This window comes from Bacillus rossius, chromosome 2 (genome assembly GCF_032445375.1).
Source record: "Bacillus rossius redtenbacheri isolate Brsri chromosome 2, Brsri_v3, whole genome shotgun sequence".
Taxonomy (NCBI): Eukaryota; Metazoa; Arthropoda; class Insecta; order Phasmatodea; family Bacillidae; genus Bacillus; species Bacillus rossius.
This window is the reverse complement of record NC_086331.1, coordinates 122,043,164-122,065,511: the sequence shown is the minus strand read 5'-3', so window position 1 is coordinate 122,065,511 and position 22,348 is coordinate 122,043,164. Positions and strand designations below refer to the sequence as shown.

Below are 22,348 nucleotides of genomic sequence, written 5' to 3'. Positions count from 1 at the left end.
TTTGTAGCAGAATTTTGTTGACGGTATCCTATTTTTTCTGGGTACTTCTGCCATGAAAAATCATATAAAAACAAAACATCCAGATGGATTCCGTGCACTGAATAAAGATCCAGCCGCTGTCGTTCTGGGGACAAGTTCGTCTTTGGTATCGGCAAAAAAGCAATTGACTATGACAGAATCGTTCGAAAGGAAATTGCTTTGGGACGTAAATGACGCAAAAGCCGAGAAGTACCATTATTTAATAGCAGAAGTTATTGCACTAGAAAACGAGCCATCATCCATAGTAGAAAGAGCGAAGTTCACCAGACTCCTAGAACAAGCTTTACCCCACTATCAATTGCCAAGCAACCTGCAGCTGCGTGTTCAGCAAAATAATTTTTTCTGAAGCTGGCTGTGTCTATGAAGACAAGTGAAACCGTTTGTTGCCTCTTAATGCAGAGAAATTGGTATTCATTCACCATTATTTGTCCTTAAGGCAGTACGAGTACAAATTTTTTTTTATGCAAAATGAAAATATAGTGATATTTGTTATGTGGATTAAATAAATTACCTAAGTTTTATATTTCATTTTTTTTTTTTATCCGATATCCGGCCGGATACTTGCTTATTATTTGGTATTTAACCGTATAGTAAATTTAGACCGTATACTGAATAAAGTAGCTTGGCTTCTGGGTTGTGGCTACAACCCAGAAGCTAAGCTACTTCAGACAATGGCCGTGAAAGCCTGCTAACATTATTAACGTATACTGAATAGTTACTGGATATCCGTTTCATCACTAATACAAACTGCCTCGGTTGTTGGTACATTCACTCATCATTCTGTGTTTTTAACAGCTGTATATCTGCTTAGTTATGTAATAAATGAAACTAAATTTAATTTAGAAAGTCTCACAATAAAATGAATACCACACCAAGTGTGCAAACATGTCTGTACTACACAATCAGAGTAGCATGAATGGCTCGCTAAGTAATGTTCTGCAAATTTTTCTACAAGCTTCCGAGCATTGTTTATTTATAATTTTGATACATAAACATGGCACATTATTAGGACAAATTGAGCAAATTACACATATATGATTCCCATAATGCACATTCTAAAACTGAAGTATAATTAATTGAGCTTTGATACGTACATTCTTGGGACCATTTTCCAACTTCATCACGAAGACTTTCAACGATACCTTCTTTATTTCTTTTGGCATCAATTCTTTGAACAAGGGTGGCTGCAACATCATTCACCCATGGTAAGTAATAGCTCACTTCTTTAGGGCGAAGCATCATTTGGCGGACTGCACTACGCAGCTTCAACCATTCATTGCCATTCCTGAAAAAAAAGAATAAAATAATTAAATATGTGTGCATAACAGCACTTTTTGTTTGTGAGACAAATACACTCAAGTTATAGCTTGTTACTATTTTAAAAAATTTTAAAAGCCATAAAATTAATTCAAAACCTACAAAACTCGATCATGATATGACGGAATAAATTATTTGTTTTGTACATATTAAAACTAAAAGTAATATTTAAACATAAAAATATATTTAAAAACCTATTTTGGTTTGAGAACCCAATTGCAACGTTGGGGGAAACCACCTTTTCAGCAGTGGCAGGGACAGGTGGCAGGTACAGGTGGCAGGGGCAGGTGGCAGGTGGCAGGTGGCAGGGGCAGGAGGTAGGTGGCAGTGGCAGGTGGCAGGGGCAGGTGACAGGGGCAAATGGCAGGGGGAGGTGGCAGGGGCAGGAGGTAGGTGGCAGGGGCAGGTGGCAGGTGGAGGTGGCAGGGGCAAATGGCAGGGGCTAATGGCAGGGGGAGTTGGCAGGGGGAGTTGGCAGGGGGAGTTGGCAGGGGGAGTTGGCAGGGGGAGTTGGCAGGGGAGTTGGCAGGGGGAGTTGGCAGGGGGAGTTGGCAGGGGCAGGGGCAAATGGCAGGCGGAGGTGGCAGGGGCTAATGGCATGGAGAGGTGGCAGGGGCTAATGGCAGGGGGAGTTGGCAGGGGGAGTTGGCAGGGGCAGGGGCAAATGGCAGGCGGAGGTGGCAGGGGCTAATGGCATGGGGAGGTGGCAGGGGGAGGTGGCAGGGGGAGGTGGCAGTGGCAGGTGGCAGGGGCAAATGGCAGGTGGCAGGGGCAGGAGGTAGGTGGCAGGGGCAAATGGCAGGGGCAAATGGCAGGTGGCAGGGGCAGGAGGTAGGTGGCAGGGGCAAATGGCAGGGGGAGGTGGCAGGGGTAAATGGCAGGGGCAGGTGGCAGGGGTAAATGGCAGGGGTAAATGGCAGGGGTAAATGGCAGGGGCAGGTGGCAGGGGCAGGTGGCAGGGGCAGGAAGGCAAAGACAGGTCACCAGATTTCTATGTTGTGTTGGGATAGCTACGAGCTGCAAATAAAAATAAAACAAACAGAAAAATATTTGTGACACTATTTGCTAGTCTAGTTTCTTCTGTGTTAACATTACGTTTGGGTGTTATCCTGCAACTGAGATTCTCTAGATTTTTCTGTGTCACTTGGCTTCTTTATTATTTTTACCAAGGGTGGGAATCTTCAGAAGAAAAAAGGAACACAAGCCATTAAAGAAGTTGTGCAGCAGATTTTCTTCCTCTTTCATCCTTTACCCAAGCAACTCAAAATAATATCACATACATTGCCAATGATTGTAACAGATTGAGACTGTAACAGCCTTTGCATTAACAATCTCAAAGTTAGTCAAACTAGGTAGTTATATCTCGTGTGTGATAGCAGCAGCTGATGGTAAAAAAGTAAAGGTGACCAGTGTTTGAAGTACTTATCACATCTAAAGATATTGCACAAACAGTTAATTTAGGTATACTTCAGTGTTCTAAGCAGCCACTTTAGAAATTGTAAAGTCACCACTTTTGACACCTTGTTAGAATGTAGACAACATCAGAGGTCATATTTGTCACATCTGCAGGGAATACAAGCCAGTAAACAAGAATGATAAAAAATTGCATAAGTGACACAGTTCAAAAGTAGAGCACATAGTTTTACCACTAAGTTGTTTCCACAAGTGTGACAGCACATAAAGTAACACAAAAAAAAATCCTCGCAGCTTAAAAATAGTTTCCGAGCGACAGAATAGTTAAAGAATCATTCATAAGTACAGAAATTCCCAAATTCATCAGATTTTACTTGCTCTTAAATTGGGTAAATGTAAATTGATACATCCAGGAAAATTAACTTTGTGTTTACAGTTAAATACCACAGTAAACACAGTTACACTAAAATACAATGAGGAAAGACCATTGGGGAAAACAGTTGGTACATGTAATAAATAAACCTCTCAGATTATTTTCTTTTGCGTATTACATATGAAAACTTTGTCTCAGTTAATAGTATTTTTTGTATAATTTCTGACCAAAATAGCATATGTATATAGAAAAAAAGCTGAATCACCATTAAGCAATAAAAGAGTACAATTGGAGTCAAAAAATAATGAAGCAATGATTCTCAAGCTGGACTAGTGTTGTGGAAAACAGCCTTTTTAAAACGTATATATTTAAGCATTGTTGCAAATTATTAGTTTACAAATAATACTAAATTAAATAAAAATATTAGATGTCCACATAAGTAATTCCTTGAGATTACAAGGTATTAGGTAACCCATTACTTTATAAACCACTGATATTTTCCAGTTTACTCTGTCTAACCCTAATAAAACAAAAGCACGGAAACTAAATCGGACCAAGTCCAGGCGCTCTCTTCCAGGTACAGGGTGCACTTCTAGTGGTAAGTAAAACTGACAGGTTAAAAGAGAAGCTGTGGAGCTCACAGAAGACAATTTAGTCTAATCCAGGCACCGGGTAAAGTTCTAGATGCCAGTGATACCACCAACTCATAGAAAAAGCTGTGGAGCCCACAGAAGACCATATGCTCTCTTCTAGGCACCAGTTGTAGTTCTACCTGCCAGTGATACCACCAGGTCATAGGAACAATTGTGGAGCCAACAGAAGACGATATACTCTCTTTACAAGCAACAGATGAGTTCTAATTTCCAGTGATACCACCAAGTCATAAGAACAGCTGTGAAACCCTCAGAATCCATATGCTCTCTTCCAGGCACCAGATGTAGTTCTAACTGTCAGTGATCCACCAGGCCATAGGAACAGCTGTGGAGGCTCAGAGGATCATATGCTCTCTTCCAGGAACCAGATGTAGTTCTACCTGCCAGTGATACCATCAGGTCTTAGAAATGGCTGTGAAGCTCTCAGAAGACTATATGCTCTCTTCCAGGCACCAAATGCAGTCCTAGCTGCCAGTGATCCACCAGGCCATAGGAGCAGCTATGGAGCCCTCAGAAACCATATACTCTCTTCCAGGCACCATATGTAGTTCTAAATGCCAGCAATCCACCAAGCCATAGGAACAGCTGTGAAACCCTCAGAAAACCATATGCTCTCTTCTAGGCACCAAATGCAGACCTAGCTGCCAGTGATACCACCAGGTCATTGGAAAACTGGTGTAGTTCTAGCTGCAAGTAATACCACCAGATCTTAGGAGCAGCTGTGTAACCCACAGTAGACCATTTTCTCTTGCATACACATGGAGCAGTTCTAGCTGAGACAAATACCACCATGTTACAGAATCAGCCTTAAAGCCTACAGAACTCCATGTGATCTCTTCCAATGGATTATGTCTAGCTGCAAGTGATAATGCCAGGTCATAGACACAGCTATGGAGCCCACAGAAGACCATATGCTTGATTACAGGCACCAGGTGCAGTTCTAGCCTCCAGTGCTACAGCTAACAGAAGAACATAATATCTTTTCCAGTCACCAGGTACAGTTTTAGCTGTAAGTGATAGCACCAGTTCATAGGATCAGCTGTTGAGCTCACGGAAGACCATAATATTTTTTTCCAGGCACTGGATGTACTTCTGGCTTCAAGTAATACCACCAGCTCTTAGGAACAGCTGGGAAACCACGGAAGACCAATTTCTCTTTCATGCACATGGAACAGTACTAGCTGCGAGTGATACCACTAAATCATATGATCAGTTGTGGCACCCACAGAAGACCATATACTCTTTTCCAGGCACCGGTTGCAGTTCTAGCTGCGAGTGATACCACCAGGTCATAGGAGCATCTGTGAAGCCTAAAGAAATATGGAGCAGTTCTAGCTGCGAGTGATACTGCCAGGTTATAAGCATTGCTGTAAAATCTACAGAAATCATATTCTCTTTTTCAGGCACATGGTGCACTTCTAGCTGCGAGTGATACTGCCAGGTCATAGGAACAGCTGTGGAGCCTACAGAAATCTATTTACAATTTTTGTGCATTTGGAGCTGTTCTAGCGGCAGTGATACTGCCATGTCATAGGGACAGTTATAGAACCCACATGAATCCATATGCCAGGTCATAGGAGTAGCTGTGAATCCTAAAGAAATCCACGTGTACTCTTTCAGGCACATGGTGCAGTTCTATCTGCAAATGATACCACCAGGTTTTAGGAGCTGCTATGAAACCTACAGAAATAAATGTACTCTCTTCCAGGCACATGGTACAGTTATAGTTGCGAATGATACTGATCGGAAATAAGATTGGTAATAAGATCAACAGCAGCAGCAGAAGCAGCATTCCCAAAAATTTACTGTATGTATGTGCATAAAGCCTGTGCGAATATTTCAAATTTAAGATTTCCAATACAAATAGTTTATTATTCTTATTCAATTTGACTTTGAATACTAACACTTTGAAATACCAAATATTTATTATCTTACCACATGAGTTTGTCTTACGCCATGTTCACTGTTGAGGTTCGGTCATTTTTGTGACATAAATACCCAGTTTAGATATTTTAACACAACTGTATTATCAATAACATAAACCATAATAGCGTTTAAAACATGCAACAAGTATTCAAAATTATTTCACTAATGCCTCGCAAAAGGGTAGCTGAAAATATTGTGTGGACAGTTGAAAACACTGATTATTGGTGACATTTCAAAATTGAAAAAAATTATCACTTGTTTTTGTTTCCTTAAATGTACCTGCAGTGGGGAAAAAAAATAAATGTCAACAACCATGGATTCTGCAAAAAACACACTCCTTTGCAAAGCCCATTAAATTAAATGAACACGATATTTGCTAAGGCATATAAATCAATGATAAATGATAAATGAGGATAAATAAATGATCAACCATGCGACACAATAAAATCTGATTTGCTGTATGTATCAATGACAAAACAGATGTTATCGACTTAAAAACAAAATAAAATAATGTAAATGATGGTTCTGGATTCCGGAGAAAATTAGCAGAAAATGTGTGTAACATTGCTGAGCTAAAAAACAGTTTACTTGGCTGCAGTTAACAATGGGAACAGATGAATAACCATGAATTATGCAAATTAAGGAATTTAAAAAAATTTTCAAATTTTTTGTGAAATGGATGAGATTTTATGGTATTTTGCAGTTCGGGAAAATTTTCTGGATACATATGTATCATAGCTTGATATGGGAAATAAGGTGAATAAACACTGAAATTGTTAGTTTGGTTTTTCCTAAAATTTTTAATTTTTTCACAAAAATTACAAATTTTATGTACAATTATTGAAGGTGTCTTACCCTAATTTACCTTTCACAACAGCATTATTTGTCTTATTTCCCAGAAGCCACTACACTATAGATTTACTTTTTTTATTTTAATATGTATTCCTTACATGATGTGAAAAAAAAAAAAATATTGAGTGGGATACCTAATCCCATTTTTAATATTGGAATTTGATATTCATATTTAACAATGATTTGCTATTTGTATTAGAGTCAAACAAATAAACAGATATAGGCACAAGCCTAATTTGCTAGCATGATTGTGGAGGAGTAACACTACATTTTTACTTATCATTTAAGATTTATTTACTGTTTCCAGAGTTTTTTCTTTTACTTATCATACATAGCAAGGGCTGAATTTGGATAATTGTGCCTTTTATTCCAGCAAATTGATGTGCAATGTATAATGAGTAGTTCAATGCCACAATACAACCAAACAGAACACGCCCCTATGCCACTGATAGCAACTTACATATTGCCTAGACCAAGAGACATGTCTCGCTGCTGCCTGTACAGTTGGGTTGTCTCCTGCAGCGGAGCCACATATGGGAGTCGCCCTTCATTCCCATACACTATCTTGATATCTGCCGGGTCAAACACGTGGATGACTGTGCTGGAGCCCAGGTCTTGTCTCACCAGCGGCCCGTATTTCCTCCGGAGGTCTTCTAGCACCTTGTGGTACTGACTCACTCTGTAGTAGCCTGCGAGCAACATGGAGTTGTGAGACCATTGCTGTAGCGAAGGCACTTGCATCTGAACTCTTCTAGCACCCTGTGGTACTGCAACACTATGTGGTACCCTTTGGGGAACAGGGATATGTGAGACCATGGCTGAGGCTGAGGCGATTCCATCAGAGGTCTTATAGTGCCTTGTGGTACTGCAACACTATGTAGTAGCCTGCGGGCAACATGGAGTTGTAAGACAATGGCTGCAGATAAGGCACTTGCACCTGAGGTCTTCTAGCACTTTGTGGTCTGTGACATCTGTAGTAACTGTGAGCAACATGGAGTTGTCAGACCTTGGTTGCAGCTGAAGCACTTGCATTTGAAGTCTTCTAGCATCTTGTGGTACTGCAACACTCTGTAGTAGCCTATAGGCAGCAGGGAGTTGTAGGATAATGGCTGCAGCAATGATGAGCTTTCATCTGAGGTCGTCTAGTACCCTGGTACTAAAAGACACTTTTACACTTTTTATTTATTAATGTTTTTTGATGAGCATCAACAGGCTCATCTTTAATTTCCTTTAATATATGTACCCCATGGAGTACTTATATTTGAAACTTTAACGTTAACCAGTTGGTCAGACTGCTGTGGCCAGGCACATCATGCTGACCCATGCTGCATTATCATGTACAACTTCAAGCGCCCAGTGCTGGCGCTGCATCTTTTGTTACATCCGGGCTCCCGTTCCCATCATGCCAGACACACATGGCGGCACTGTGCATCCCGCCTTCGTAAGGCGTGGTTCACAGGATCGCCTGGCATTCTCTCTCTCTCTCTCTCTCTCTCTCTTCCCCCCCCCCCCCCCCAATCTAACATTGTCTAGCCACATCGGCATTATTCCCCTCTCATGCTCATGTATCAGGGCACGTGCCACCTAGGGTAACCAATCAACCAAGTGTAAATGAGCCTCATGTCGAGGCAAGCGCCAACATGCCACTTCTCAATCAGGCAAATGCACCCAAGGTTTCTGGTATACAGAACATGTGCCAACTTCTACTGTTTTGGCCACGTAGTCTCGAACTGAACCATGCTTACAAAAGACATTTCTCAATGGAAATGTTTCTGTTGTGGGTGAGTTGGACATTAGTGGGCTAATTGTGAAATAAACGTAAAGTGACTGCACATGCAGGTGGTAGTGGACGGCGTGGTCAAGGGTTTAGGAAAGCCACCTTGGTGGTATTTTCAAATTTGTGCCCTTGTCTTTGTATGGCAATTTATTTCCTGCTTTGATCCAACTCCGGTGCAACAGCATTTACTAAACAAATTGTTGAGGAGCAACGAGTGAACATACACATCGTTAATGGCAAGGTTTTGAACTCATGTCATAGTATGATGTTACATATGATCATTATTATTATCATTAGCAATTCTTTGTAGTGCCTCAGCTTTCCCAGAGTTAAATTTTAGGATTATACTTTATAAGGAAAACTCGCTGCATTATGAACTTTGCTGATCACAAGTTGCACTTTGGTTATGCTCCATCCATCAAAATTAAATTAAATGATGAATCAATGAAATCCACTGACATGGCTGCAACCCCATTATCACGGAGAGAGCTGAAGCCAAGGACATAGCAGACTTTGTCCGGTCTTACCCAGACAATATTTCGAAACGCCTCATCTGTTGTGATGTGCTGACGTTGTGACGTAAAGGTTTTATTTGAAAGATTAAACTTCCATTTTCTCAAAGTATTATACATTTTTCCCCCAAAAAAGCAAATCATGAAAGGTATCAATAAAAATATACTAAAGGCTGATTTTATTAACCCTTCTGTCTCAGATTATTGTACAGGCACATTTTTAGTTCCCAACAAGGATAGCCAGAAGTTCTGGCTTGAACACAATTTTAATACCCTTAATCAAAAGATTGTAGATGACTGCTTCTCACTACCCAAGATCGAGAGCACTTTGCAGCACTTGGTAAAAGGAATTTTTTTTTACATAATTGACTTGAATACTTGTTTCCACCAGTGCTTTCTGCATCCCGATTTTCAAAAATACACTGCATTTTCTACCACCTGGAAGCAGTACCAATATAACAGAATTACCATGGGTGTGGGCTTAGGTAACCAGCCAGTGAGCCAAGTCTTAGACATACTGAATTACATAAACATCAAGTATGTAATTAATTATGTGGACAATATTATTGTCTATAGATTGAGTTTTGACGAACATCAGGTCACCTAGCCTTAAAACAGCTGGACTAGCTGTCAATCCAAATAAAATCTCCTTGGCAAAGGACCAAATTAGGTACCTAGGATATGTCACAGCAGAAAGTACTCCAACATATTCAAACTATTGTTAATTTTCCATGTCCGATGAACCTAAAAAGCATTCGGTGCAAACAGTTTAAACAAACCATTAAAAAAAATCCCTGCTTGGCTGTGTTGATAATATGATTAGCACAGGTTGTATGTGATTCACCAGTGAAAGACAGGTTAGCAGTAAGTATCTTAAGGTTCATTTAAAATCTTAGGTAGTTAAGGCAGATCATCTGTATTAAAACATTTCACAGTTTATTTTATATAACTGGTTTGTCAAGTAGAATATGAAAAAATTATATGGTGTGATGTTTTAAGATTTTATTTCTTTTATTGGCAGTTAATGAAGCGAACTGGTAGTGCATAGTGATATTAAAAAACAGGTTTTGTAAATTCTTACAAGTTTTTGTTAGGTAAACATATCTGCAATATCTTTTACTCACTAATGTATTGACTGCTTAAAATTAAAAAAAAGTCCAAACTAAATAATTAGACAGAATATATAGGAACTAAAAAACATCTAGGTATTCTGTAAATTTATATTTAAAAAAATGGTTATTTGTAGAGATTATTCAAAAATAAAAATAAATTTTCACAGACTAGTCTATCTAGTCAAATCACCACAACGTTAAGCTGAGATATTGTCAAAGCCAAATTCATATGTAAGTAATAATAATAATGTTGACAGTAGGTATATCAAATAGTGTCCAAACTATCTGGTGTTATCACACAAGAACAGTAGAGTCCCTTAAACACTACTCATATATTAATCACTGTAGGTACTATAGGTAAATAAAACTTCAAAGTGTACATTTCCCATTCTGAACTAATTACAGTATCTGACTTCAATACAGTACCAACTAATAACTCATAACTGAATAACATAACTGCTAAATCCAGTATAATTTAAATTGTAAATGCTGTGTATGTTTTGACCCCTACTATCTCTGGCCCTGTCTTGCGTAGCTTGCCTGTTGATGCTCCACAGAATGAAACCTCCATGGAGGAAGAGTTTGTCCACCACATGTTGGTACCAGTAACACAAACACCAGGGACAATACTCACCAAATTTATACAAGTACAAGTTACCCCAGAGAGGCAGTCTCAGGGGGCCTGGGATGTTTGAAAATGGTTTTGCTTTGTCCCATACAATGCAAGGCTCTGAGGCACTCGACTCCACCATGAATCCAGAATACCTTCTTGCAACAACTTGAGTTTGCTTCTTTGCACACATAATTGCTTCCCAAAGAACTTTCATGTTTCTTAGAATTTCCAGTCACCTGCTAGAACAAAATTAAATAATGAAACTAACCAACTATAGGAATTACTTTTCTGATGTTTCATATAAGTTAAAAATTTTATTTTAAAACACTCAGGTTTTTAGAACATTCTCCCATTGATAACAATAAATCATGATTAACAACACTTATTGCAGATTTCGCGAAAAGTTTCCGAGACTTGCTAAAGGTCAAAACACTGTAGCATTGTCTGTGTTTCGTGATTGGGCGAGTTTCTTTCACATACATGTCTACTGTTACAACACTAATCACAGTGAATCAGTGTGAAAGCAAACTCGTCCTGAGTGGCTTGGTCAGATAAGGCCACGACTTCCCTTGCATACGGCCGCCAATCACAAGGAAGAAACAGCTGGTGCGGGTGTACCATGTTGCAGTCTATTAGGCGCTCATATTTATTCGCGAAAAATGCCTGACCCTACTTATTGCCAATTCAAAGGAAATGACTATAAAATAAATTGTTTAGTAATTAAAATTTCTTAAATGACATGAGAATATTAGAGAGTTCAGAAATATCATTAATATAAAATTGATATTTTAAAGTACTAAAACATTGAATACAAGATCAACTGCAATTAGGAACTGGTAAACATTGTTTGACATTTAAAAAACTGCTGATCTTAAGATACGATACCTAACACTTATGTATATGATTTTCAGACTTTAAAACCCACAGTCCAAGGGGCTAGTCATTAATTACATAAGATTTTTCAGACCCTCCCACCCCCTCCACCCAATAACCTTCTTATGCAATAAGATTTTACCTAGAGTTTCCCTAAAAAGGATTAAATAGTTAAATACCATTAGAAAAAGTTCAGTTACGTTAAAAAAAGTTATGATTTGATAATAACGCAAAGATTTTTTTTAAAACTAATTATTCAGTCTTAAATTTTTCCCTGCAGGCAAATTTTGACTCATAGTAAAATATTACACGAGAATGGCTTTATCCCCCTCTTTTCCACCAAAGTAAGGTCATGTAGATTTTATAAATTCCCCCCTCCCTCCCTGTAAAGGGAGTGACACTTGGGTTTGTATGCACAGTAGGGGCTCGTGTATTTTTTTTCCTTCAAATAATTATTTACCTTCCACTGCATCACAAAATCCTAACACAAAATATACACAAACGTATATATAGAAAGCCACTGAATCACGTTGTTGTACTAAAACACAATGATGGCAGCCACATCACTGCACAGCCTACGTAATGTAAGATGAAAATGGTGAAAAAATGGTAATACCGCATCAATGCACAGGTATTGTAATGTACGCTAGAAATGGTGATTGCTCAGAAACCAGTAGGAATATGAAGATTCTATTTTCAGGGTAAATACAGGAACAACTCTGGTGTCCAAAAACAGTATTTTATTGTATTATTACTTCACGGAAAAGCCGCGCTGCAAAAATATTAACTATCCCATAGCTAAGGGATCCACTATGCTAGAATTTTATGCCGCTATTGTTATACATAGAGGAACATAAACTCACTTACATAAACAAATTTAGAAATACAACTGAAAAAGTTTATAAAAACAATTTATATCTATAATATTTACAATAAATAAATTTTTTTAATGAAATGGTCCAGTATTCAATATCAATCACAAAAATATAAGATTTTAAAACCACATACATAATTTTTATATGTCTTAGCCTTTTTTCGTCCTGTCAATTTTTGTTGCATGCTGCAAGCGCATCCTAAAAATTTATTCTCATCATTTTTTAAAACACATTTGAATAAGTACCTACCGGTATAACTGATCCTCACTATAACAAATATACTTGAAAAGACACTTGAAAAATCTAACACAATTTCAATAACTAATATTCACAATTTTTTTTTTTTTTTTTTTAATAATATGGACCAGTATCCAACATCAATCACTAAGTATACAATTGAAAATAACATATATAAAATTTTAATTTGTATGACAATTTTTATATATTCATTCTGTCAAAATTTGGTTCCATGGTGCGCACATATCAATACATAATTTATTCATAACGTGCCTACATTAAAATAAAATAAAATATAAAAAAATTGTTGCACACTTTTGTTAGAATCTTCACTTTTGAATCCACAATATCAAAACCCACTAAATAACTCTCTTGAGAAAATATTACAAAACAATCATACCCACAAAACAAATAATCACGTTTAATGCTTTTTCTTTAAGTAAAAATACATGCAGATCGATCATTACTGAAATACATACTAAGCTGGTAATCACCGCAGCAAATCTCCTGATAACTACTCAAAACACATAACGAAAAAAATAAACAAATAAGACGTTTTATTTTTCCGATCAACTTTGACCTCATGTATCCCGCCAAACTTCACTTCACTTTAAAATTTTGGTGGCCTACAAAGGTACGCCAATGGCCATATGGTCATTTAATTTCGTATCCGAAGCCTTTGACATCATCAGCCATATGCAGAGGTCATCCTTTACTTTAACTTTAAGGGATACTTCATGAAGGGAGGCGCCGTCCTTATAGTTTAAGTATCGTGCAGAGTCGCTTGAAGTACAGCCCGTTCCTTTACTTTATAAAGTGAAGGTTCGCCTCTTACTAAATTGCGAGTGAGGCCGATCGTGTCCGAAGTTAACCGAACTTCCGTGACGTCACGAATACGTCATGGTTAACAGCCAATAGGAACTGACCCACGATTGACTTGTTTACTTTTTTGATAACACGTTGATTGTAGTTGGTTTGTATTTGTTAGATTTATATTCAAATCTACCTTGAGAATACATCATGACGTCCTCTCAAAAATCCGAGCGATTTTCATCTATCGAACGAAGCATTTTGTTAGGGCTTGTTCGTTCCTGGGCACATGTCATCGAATGTAAGAAGACAGACTTCAGCAACTTGGCTGCCAAGAAAGATGCCTGGGCGCGAATTGAATGCGAGTTCAATTCCCAACCTGATGTCATCAAGGTACGTTATTTGCATTATCATATTGAAGTAAATCCATGTGATAGTTATTCTTATATATATATTACAATATAATTTGGTTTAGATATATATTAGGAAAAAAAAGATCGCTAAATGATTGTTCTTAACCATCAGTGACAGGTTATTTGTTATACAAAATAAGTAGTTTTCTCTATTGGTGTGCAGAACAAACTATGGACTCAACAGCTGGCTGAGCACCTAAATAAATACAAGTTGTTTTAATTTTGATTATTTTCTTACCACCAAACATTGATTTATACTTTATAGACAGAACTATCTTTTTAACTTAATGTGTGTACATTTAGCACTACATTTGTAATTCGCATATAATAATTATATCACAGCTAAATTAATTTTAACTTGCAGCGCTCCAGTGCCCAGCTGAAGAAATGCTGGGAAAATGTCAAGACCAAGCAGAAGAAAGCCCTTGCTCTTGCCACAAGACAGCGAATGGCAACTGGTGGAGGACCTTTTGTTAAAGATCCTCCCACAGATCCTGAGCTGGAAATAGCATTGGGCGGTGTGTTGCATTGTGTGGATGATGCTGTAGACTGTGACATGACTTTTCCTTCAGAAGCTTCAGCTTCTGTAGAAATTGTGATGCCACAGTCTAACAATACTGGCTCTGGTGCACTCAGTACTGGCAGCTTACTTGTGAATGCATCACAAGAAGAACCTCATAGTATTGTTCTACCAACACCTGTTTCTGGTTTTCGTGCTAGAAATAAACCAGCAATTGATGTGGAGGTGGAGCGCAGGTTTTTAAACCTTGAGCGAGCCGACAAGCGTGCACGGAGAGTTCTCGCAATGCAACAGGCTGAGCACAGGCTTAAGTTGAGAGCAAGTAAGGCAATGGCAGAGGCAGAAGAGCAGCGCCTTGCAAACGAGCAGGCAGAAGCGGCTCGAGCAGTGGAAGCTGAGAAACGAGCTATTAAATTTGAGCTCATGGCAGAACAGCGTAGGGCTGAGCTGCACGCACAGCAAATGCGACACGCTGACGAGCTACATAAGCTGCGCATCAAGATCCTCACGGAAGCAAATGATGTAGTGTTTTAAAAACAATTTTTTTTTTTTGTTTTTAAGATACTGCATTGTTTGCTTCGCATTAACATGGTAATAGGCCTCCTGGGGAACTCGCCATTTAAAATAAAGAGTAACGAGTTGAGTGTTATACCTCCAGATGTTTACCACACGTGGTAGACATCTAAGGTGATTTGGAAACTGGCACAGTCAGGTAAGTATCGTCTTGTTCCAATTATGCTAAATGTGCATGCCAATATTTTTTAATGGTAAAAAAGTGTCCTTTAGCTTCTCTTACTGATCTATTTCAATTAAAGTTATCTGTGACACTACTTGCAATGTGTGGTTGCAAATGTCTCCTGTACACCTTATAAATTGGGTATTGTTCTTATTTATTACAAAGTGAAATTTTTGGTGTCTATATAATTCATTTTATTTACCAAATTAGGTCAATTTGTAGCATCATTGCTACTAAATATTAATCTGGGGTAAATCTGGGTCATATTCTTTATTCCAGAAATGATTTCCAATTATATTCTAAGCACACTACTTATTTTTAATAAAGATAATCAAATATAACTAACCATCAATACAAATTGTTTATGCATAAATAAACTTAGTTTTTACTTTCTCTCCAATTACGTAGCATTTAGTGTGTAGTCAAAATCACCCTTGCAACAATTTACCTAAGTGATGACTGCATAATATCCAAAAACATCCTTACAATTGTTTTTCTACAGTAAAACAAGGTTGCTGGTAAAACAATAAGCTATTCACAATAACTGGTTATACAGTTAAGACATATCCTATTAAAATTCATAACACAGTTTACAAGGAATAGTAAACCTAGCCATACAGAAAATGTAGTACTCATAGGTGAACTTATGGGCATTGAATTAGGATTCATAAATGGTTCACAAGGAGTATGAAGCTAAATTGGATGACATAATTTAGGACTGGTTCACAATATGGTAATTTTTGTAGAGAAGCAGCTTCTGGGAAATAAGGGTAATACCTACTTATGTAAAAGGTTTATAAAGTTAAGTCAGAAACATTAATAATAAGTATTTAATATGTAAGTAATACTTTAATATGTAATAATATGAGTAACCTAATCAACCTTTCACTTATTACTTGTCTTACTTCCCAGAAGCCACTTTTCTGTAAATTTCATTTAAAACATTGTGATGTGGCATATGGAATGTTTTGAAAAATGTTAATTTTAAATGCATACTAGTGAGAACTTATTAGACATTATAAATACACAACAAAATACTCTACTCTGGGTTAAGAACTCATCTGATGTGTAGAAGGAATTAAATTATTATTTTTTTTATAATTTATCATCAGCTGAATTACTTGATGGTACTGTATGCATTAATGTCAGTAAATATTCTGCATGTTCAGTTTCATAACTAAACAAAGGCTTTAGCTCATTCCAATTTTATTAAAAGTTTAAACACAAAAAACAACAAAATACATAATAGTTCCAAATTTTATTTAAGAATTTTACTTTCTACACATTACTCTTTGTAAAAGTGAATGATTTAAAATGAAATTTTAATTCCTGAATATATCTTGTGAGACAATAAGCTAATACAGAGAAGTATCGAAAGATAATCATGTAACTTCCATATTCAGGTATTATTGTGTAAATGTAGGAATTAACAAGACTGATCATGTTTTAAAGCATCTTTGAATGTATAATGCAGCAAGGTTAAAATTCCTTGTGCTACAAACACATTCATTCTAGGAATACCTTTAAGAAGCATAGATACACAATAAGTAGCAAAAATGAAACAAAAAAGGCACTACTTACCTGTCTGTGCCAGTTTCCAAATCACCTTGGATATCTACCACAAGTGTTAGACCCTAGAGGTCTACCATGGGTGGTAAACATCCGGAGGTACAGCACTCAACTCGTTACTCTTTATTTTACATGGCGAGTTCCCCAGGAGGCCTATTACCATGTCACTACAAAGCAAACAACGCATTATATTAAAAATAACTTAAGGAATTATGTTTAAAACTAGCTGCCCGACCCGGCTTCGCACGGCTATACTAATGGAAAAAAATTAAGCCACAGCTCCCATTTACAGTAATTGTAAAAAAAATTCAGTGAAAATTTATTACAATGCTGTATAATGTACCGGAGAGAAAATGAATAGCACCGATGGTTTCCCGACTCGTGCACGCAACGTACAACTGATGTACCCGTACTTCGCTACGGCAGTCTACAGGCAGATCACTCTTGCGCCACTCATTATACATGCCCCTCCTTGTGGGTACACCACTGCCGCGCGATGCCCGTTGCCATGGAGATGCAGTAGGCATCAACAATGCAAAATCTTGTTCTCATGCAGACAAAGTACCCACTGTTTCCTGGTTTTAACCACCCATGGGATCTAATTTTCGGAAAATGTCATCCTGCGTAACATAAGGAACATTACTGTGAAGTTTCAAGTCTGTAAAATGTATATACTTGAAAAAAAAATGTTAATAAAAAAATCAAATTAAACACAGAGAGAGGAAAAAAAACAATAGTTTAGGTTTGTGATTTAAAGTGATAAAAAGTATTTAAATACTAAAAAACTCTTATGACGGTACTGATTGCTTCGTTGTTAATATCACACGGGTGTTTTTTACTTGTATGGGAAAATTAAGAATGATAAGGCATCTAGTGCGTGGCAACAATGTTAATATGCAATAGGAAATAAACTTCTAGCGCCTGCGGCATTGTCAACACACACTTCGTACGTGTACTGCATGTTGTATCTAACCCCCTCCAACACATTTGATTCTAAATTGGACTTTTAGTAAGAATCCCTAATGTTATTGATAATATAATATAGCCTATAGCCTTCCTCAATAAATGTACTATCCAACACTGAAATAATTTTTCAATTCGGACCAGTGGTTCCTGAGATTAGCGCGTCCAAACAAACAAACTCTTCAGTTTTATAATATTAGTATAGATTCTACGCCGTTTGCTTTTGTGATTACATGTTGATTAAAAAATAACATTGGTGGTAAGACAGGGTTTTCAATCTACTCAAAATAAATCAACGAAATTCAGAAAAAGTTTCGCTGAATAAAATCTGCACGCACTTCAACTCCACGATTATTTCGTGGTGCCGCATTTGCAACAGGAACAGCAGGCATGAAGTGCTCCTCGTCAGCTGGAGGAGGTGGCAGTGGCTCACCACGTGCAACAGCTATATTATGCAAAACAGCACCTGCAGCGATGACCCTGCTGGTAGTATGGAGACTTGAGCGTAGCTTGTGTCCCAAGCATGAGAACCTCCGCTTCCATACTCCAAACAGTCTTTCTACTGTATTCCGGGTCCGCTTGTGGGCTACATTGTAGCGAGTTTCCTCAACTGTATTTGGCACCAGTATTGGAGTAAAAAGAAAATGCAGTTGAGGATAGCCATTGTCTCCCAGCAGTACTCCTGGCAGAACTCTATTTTCAAAACGAGTCATCACCCGGCTGTTGCTGAAAATCCTTGAGTCATGTGTACTGCCAGGCCACCTTGTCACAATATCAAGAATCTCAAGGTTAGGACCTGAGACAACCTATAAAAAAAATGGACAAACACCATATTTGCATACTGTTAAAATTGCAAGTAAATACCAGTTTCAAAAAACTGTCATAGATATTTATTATCATCGTTCCATCTTTTTTCAATAACAGTACTATAATAAATATCTCAGAAAACATACCTGAACATTGAGAGACATGTAACCCTTCCTATTACGGTAGAGTTCTGCAAACTGGCCACCAGGGCTTCTAATGCCAATGTGAGTGCAGTCTATGCACCCAGTTACACCAGGAAAGCCACCATTTACATAGAACTGCCTATGGTATTCTTGAAGTTGCTGCCGTCCAGGAAAATAAACATACTCCAAAAGGTGCTCGGCCAATTGTGCAGAAACAACCTATTACAAAGTTACCAGATTAGTCAGTTTTTTTTCAAAAAGTAGGTATATATATTCCACTACTTAAATATAGGTAAAACTTAAGTCCCTGCAAAAATAAAATAATAAAATAAAGGCTGAGTAAGAAACTAACTTAGGTTAGGTACGATATGTTACAAATGCTTTGAAATTGAAATAAGAGATAATGGCAGTCTAGGCTAGGTAGGCTTTATTATAAATACAATTAGTAGGTTAGGTTAGCTAATTTAAATATACTATAAACTACTGAGGATGGTTATTTAAGTCTAGCAAGATATTGTTTAAATCAGTAATCAACTAGGCTTTCTAATGTAAACAATTAACGGTAATTTCTCTGAAACTATTAGGTATTTCTTATGTCAGGATTTTGAAAAATATAGAGGAGTTTTAATAGCACTAAATTACATTTGTTTGACATTTTAATCTTTTTTTTTTTTTTTTTTTAAAGAAAACGGGGTTAAACTAGAATTTTACCAAAATTCATTAAACTACTCACATAAAATTATCTTACATGTGTTAACATTGCATTACCTTTACAATCCTTGACACTGTTGCTTGATTGACATGGCATAGGTCACCACATACATTCTGCAAGGGAAACACATGAGATTACTCATACTGTACATAAAAAAAAAGTAATTGTACAAAGTAGTGGCTTCAGGAAAACTAGATGAACAATAAGGTTTTTTGGAATTAATAAATCACATCGATTAAATTAATATATCTTTCACTACTTTTTAAAAATATTATTACAATAGCTGACACAACCTACCTTTTATTAATATACATAATTATTATCCAGCAAATCTACTCCGCCAAATTACCCATTGAGTTAAAATTTAATTGGGCAATTAAACACACACTAAAATAATGTTGTATGTACATACCTGAAAACTATTGCTGCCATAAAATCGCAAGGCTATTACAACTTTAAGAACTGGTGGCAATGGCAATCCTCTCCTATCATTGTTGTCGGCAGCAACAAGAGGCACAATAGTGTCCATCACAATCTGTTTAGAAAATCGAAAACGTTTGACGAATTCGATGTCGGAGAAGAATTCGCAAGGATTTTGACCATCACGTAAATACCGTCGGGGATGATGGTTTTCTCTATTTTCGACCCGTTGAATAAAATCTAAATATTCTTCGTCAAACAATCTCGGGTCATCCATCAGAGCAAATATAAACTCACACAGTACTTTATTTACTCTAAGAACACACAATAATGTTTAGAAATCACTTACGAAACGGCTATTTTCTAGTAAATAAAGTAAGCACTTCAAAATGTAAACAAAGATGGTCTGGGTGGATATGGGATAAGTTGTTTTAACACTAGAATATTTAAAAGAGTCGCATATGCAACAAAACTCTTCCTACACATTCATTTTAAATAATTATCATTATTTACAAGCAGCGCAAGCCCAATTCCTCTTTATATTACAGTAGAAGTTTAATTAAATGAGTTATTTTTTTCAAATAATGACCGCCATCTTAATTTAGGGTCCCTTAAGGCTCGGATCGGGCGGCCTAAAGTATGACAGCTTCCTTCACTTGAAATCTAGGGTGCCGTGATGAAGTGAAGTAGAAGGGAGGTTCTTGCACGGTACTTAGGGCCACTTTTTGCGTTTGAGGGACCCTTAAAGATAAAGTGAGATCTCTGCATATGGCTGCATATCATCGATCAATGTACCGTATTTAGATAAACGCCTATGCCTTACCCGGAACTCGAACCCAGAACCCCTCGTAGTAAATGCCGGTGTGCATCCGACTACGCTACGGAGGTCGGCATCTCGCCAAAAATTACGTTACCAATAAGTACATTTCTCTCAAGCATTTTTCGTGCAAAGGTACTCGCAGGTTTGTACCAAAGGATTGGTAATGCACTGCAAAATATTCGCTTCAGAAATGTTCTAATTAGATGTCACAAATAAAGTAGAAGAATAATGACGCAAACTTTAAAATAATCACAGAAAATAAATTATATTGTGTACCGAAAATTATTGTGATAGGTATAAATTTATTCATTAAGTAATAAAAATTTAAAAAATGCAAGAACATAATTACGAATTAAAAAAATTCGTTCAGCACTGTGAAGCATTATTTAATTCCAAAATTGAGAAAGTGCAGAAGCTCTATTCTTGTAGCTGTCGGAATAATTTCGCAAGCGGAATGCTTGATTCAGACAGAGACATTCTAAAACCTATTCTTGAACACTAACTAGTGGAATTATGTACTGGATTTACATCACAAACTCTCGGAATTATTTCACCACATTCTCTGCTGGTGGAATCATAATTCCCATCGACATTAGAGAGTTTGTTGTTCTTTGGGACTTTGAGTTGTTCAAAATGGATGCTCTGTTATGGTTCTGAAACACTTAAAAATCGTGTGGATAGTTGATTAGTTTTAGTTAGCTACATTTAAATATCGTAAAATAGTGCGGATGAGTAGACATATTAGGTTAGCTACATTTAAAACCAGATATAACTTATTCACCTCGTTATATTGTCGTCCCATCGGCCCTATGTCCCTCAGTCCCCGACGAAGCTCGCCCTGTGGAAGTCGTTTTTGCCTGAGTAGCTCCAGCCGGAGAGTGGCGAGTTCAGGCCTAACGTGGCCAGGACCGGAATATGTGGGACAGGGAAAGGAGTTCAGGGGAAGTTGGAGATGTCGACGAAGGCAGTAGGAAAAAGACGTCTTGCCCGGTTCCGTAGACGAGATTTATTAATGGAAATCCTATCGCAGCCTGGCCGACCACGTCGTGAGACGAACGTTTCTTCCACGCTGCGACCCTGACTCCCTAATTACCATAATAAATGGAACGCGATGCTGTAGGGTAGCTGATGATGGAACCGTGATATGATAAGCTGATCGCGATGCTCGACCGTATGTGACGTGTTCGTGACGAGTAACTTCTCGCGGAGCGGAGTGACGCAAGTCTGCTCCGCGCAGCAGCTGGTTGGCGACTGAGCTCTCCACCCGCCCGTGCGCGCCGCTACGCGTGGGCGGCGGAGGAGGGAAGAAGGCCAGCGCGGGAGAACAAGAGCTCGCGGCAGGCCAGGTGGCATGTCTACAAACTAAAACACAAGCACTGAGATAGCATTATACTATTAATTATAAAAATACAAATACAAATTATGAATTACAAAATAAAATACATAACATGACAGTCAAATACGTGGCCGTCCGTGAGCGGTCCTTAATCAGACGTAGGGCGCACGCGGGTGCGTCCCTGATCTAAACACTACGCCACACTGCACTCTACTGCACCAGTAATGCAAGAGAGGGTGCTGACGAGGCATAACAGCCTGAAGGAGCCGGGGAGACACTTGGGTCGACGTCAATATCATGTGATGTATTGCCGTCGTCCGGGGTCTCGGGCTCGAGTCCCGGTGCGGCTCCTAGCGGGAATGGCTGTTGTGAATGTAATGTGTCCGGGTGGGCGCCAGACTAGCTCTGCTTCTAGTCGATAGGTGGGTCGTGGGGTCGATTGCCCTGCGTGGCCCACTAGGACCATCGGCGATGTTGCGTGGGTTATGAGGAAATCCCTACTTGGCAGTGGTTGGGAGTCGTATGGT

General features: G+C 38.1%; 3 protein-coding genes across 10 annotated transcripts in view; 1 reads left to right on the top strand and 2 right to left on the bottom strand.

Moving 5' to 3' along the window:
• The window catches only part of LOC134529720 (probable cytochrome P450 CYP44), a 44,020-nt gene extending 30,876 nt beyond the window's left edge, over positions 1-13,144 (bottom strand). For 2 of the 8 annotated variants that reach the window (XM_063364093.1, XM_063364099.1), the window contains exons 1-4: positions 12,973-13,138; positions 10,609-10,826; positions 7,034-7,262; positions 1,134-1,324 (exon numbers count right to left, since the gene is read on the bottom strand). In XM_063364093.1, the coding sequence (XP_063220163.1) occupies positions 1,134-1,324; positions 7,034-7,262; positions 10,609-10,801 (613 nt within the window). In that variant the 5' untranslated portion in view covers positions 10,802-10,826; positions 12,973-13,138. Of the gene's footprint in view, positions 1-1,133; positions 1,325-7,033; positions 7,263-10,608; positions 10,827-12,887; positions 12,943-12,972 lie in introns of those variants that run through there. The other 6 variants (XM_063364096.1, XM_063364100.1, XM_063364101.1 and 3 more) reach the window with 5 other exon arrangements.
• Positions 13,145-13,271: 127 nt separating this feature from the next.
• On the top strand, positions 13,272-17,131 carry LOC134529710 (uncharacterized). Its single transcript, XM_063364080.1, has 2 exons — positions 13,272-13,775; positions 14,160-17,131. Exons 1-2 carry the CDS (start codon positions 13,593-13,595, stop codon positions 14,847-14,849), a joined length of 873 nt encoding a protein of 290 aa, XP_063220150.1. The 5' UTR covers positions 13,272-13,592; the 3' UTR covers positions 14,850-17,131.
• An 18-nt stretch (positions 17,132-17,149) lies between these two features.
• Positions 17,150-20,432, bottom strand: LOC134529709 (putative nuclease HARBI1). The gene is made up of 4 exons (XM_063364079.1): positions 19,658-20,432; positions 19,302-19,358; positions 18,537-18,752; positions 17,150-18,389 (listed from the first exon to the last, which is right to left on the bottom strand). Exons 1-4 carry the CDS (start codon positions 19,940-19,942, stop codon positions 17,886-17,888), a joined length of 1,062 nt encoding a protein of 353 aa, XP_063220149.1. The 5' UTR covers positions 19,943-20,432; the 3' UTR covers positions 17,150-17,885.
• Positions 20,433-22,348: the final 1,916 nt, after the last annotated feature.

Coding starts and splice junctions, on each gene's coding strand:
- LOC134529710 (XM_063364080.1), top strand. CDS start 13,593: ATGACGTCCTCTCAAAAATCCGAGCGATTTTCATCTATCGAACGAAGC. Junction 13,776..14,159: donor CCCAACCTGATGTCATCAAG/GTACGTTATTTG, acceptor TTTAACTTGCAG/CGCTCCAGTGCCCAGCTGAA.
- LOC134529709 (XM_063364079.1), bottom strand. CDS start 19,942: ATGGATGACCCGAGATTGTTTGACGAAGAATATTTAGATTTTATTCAA. Junction 18,753..19,301: donor CAGTGTCAAGGATTGTAAAG/GTAATGCAATGT, acceptor ACTTTGTAATAG/GTTGTTTCTGCACAATTGGC. Junction 18,390..18,536: donor ACATGTCTCTCAATGTTCAG/GTATGTTTTCTG, acceptor TTTTTTTTATAG/GTTGTCTCAGGTCCTAACCT.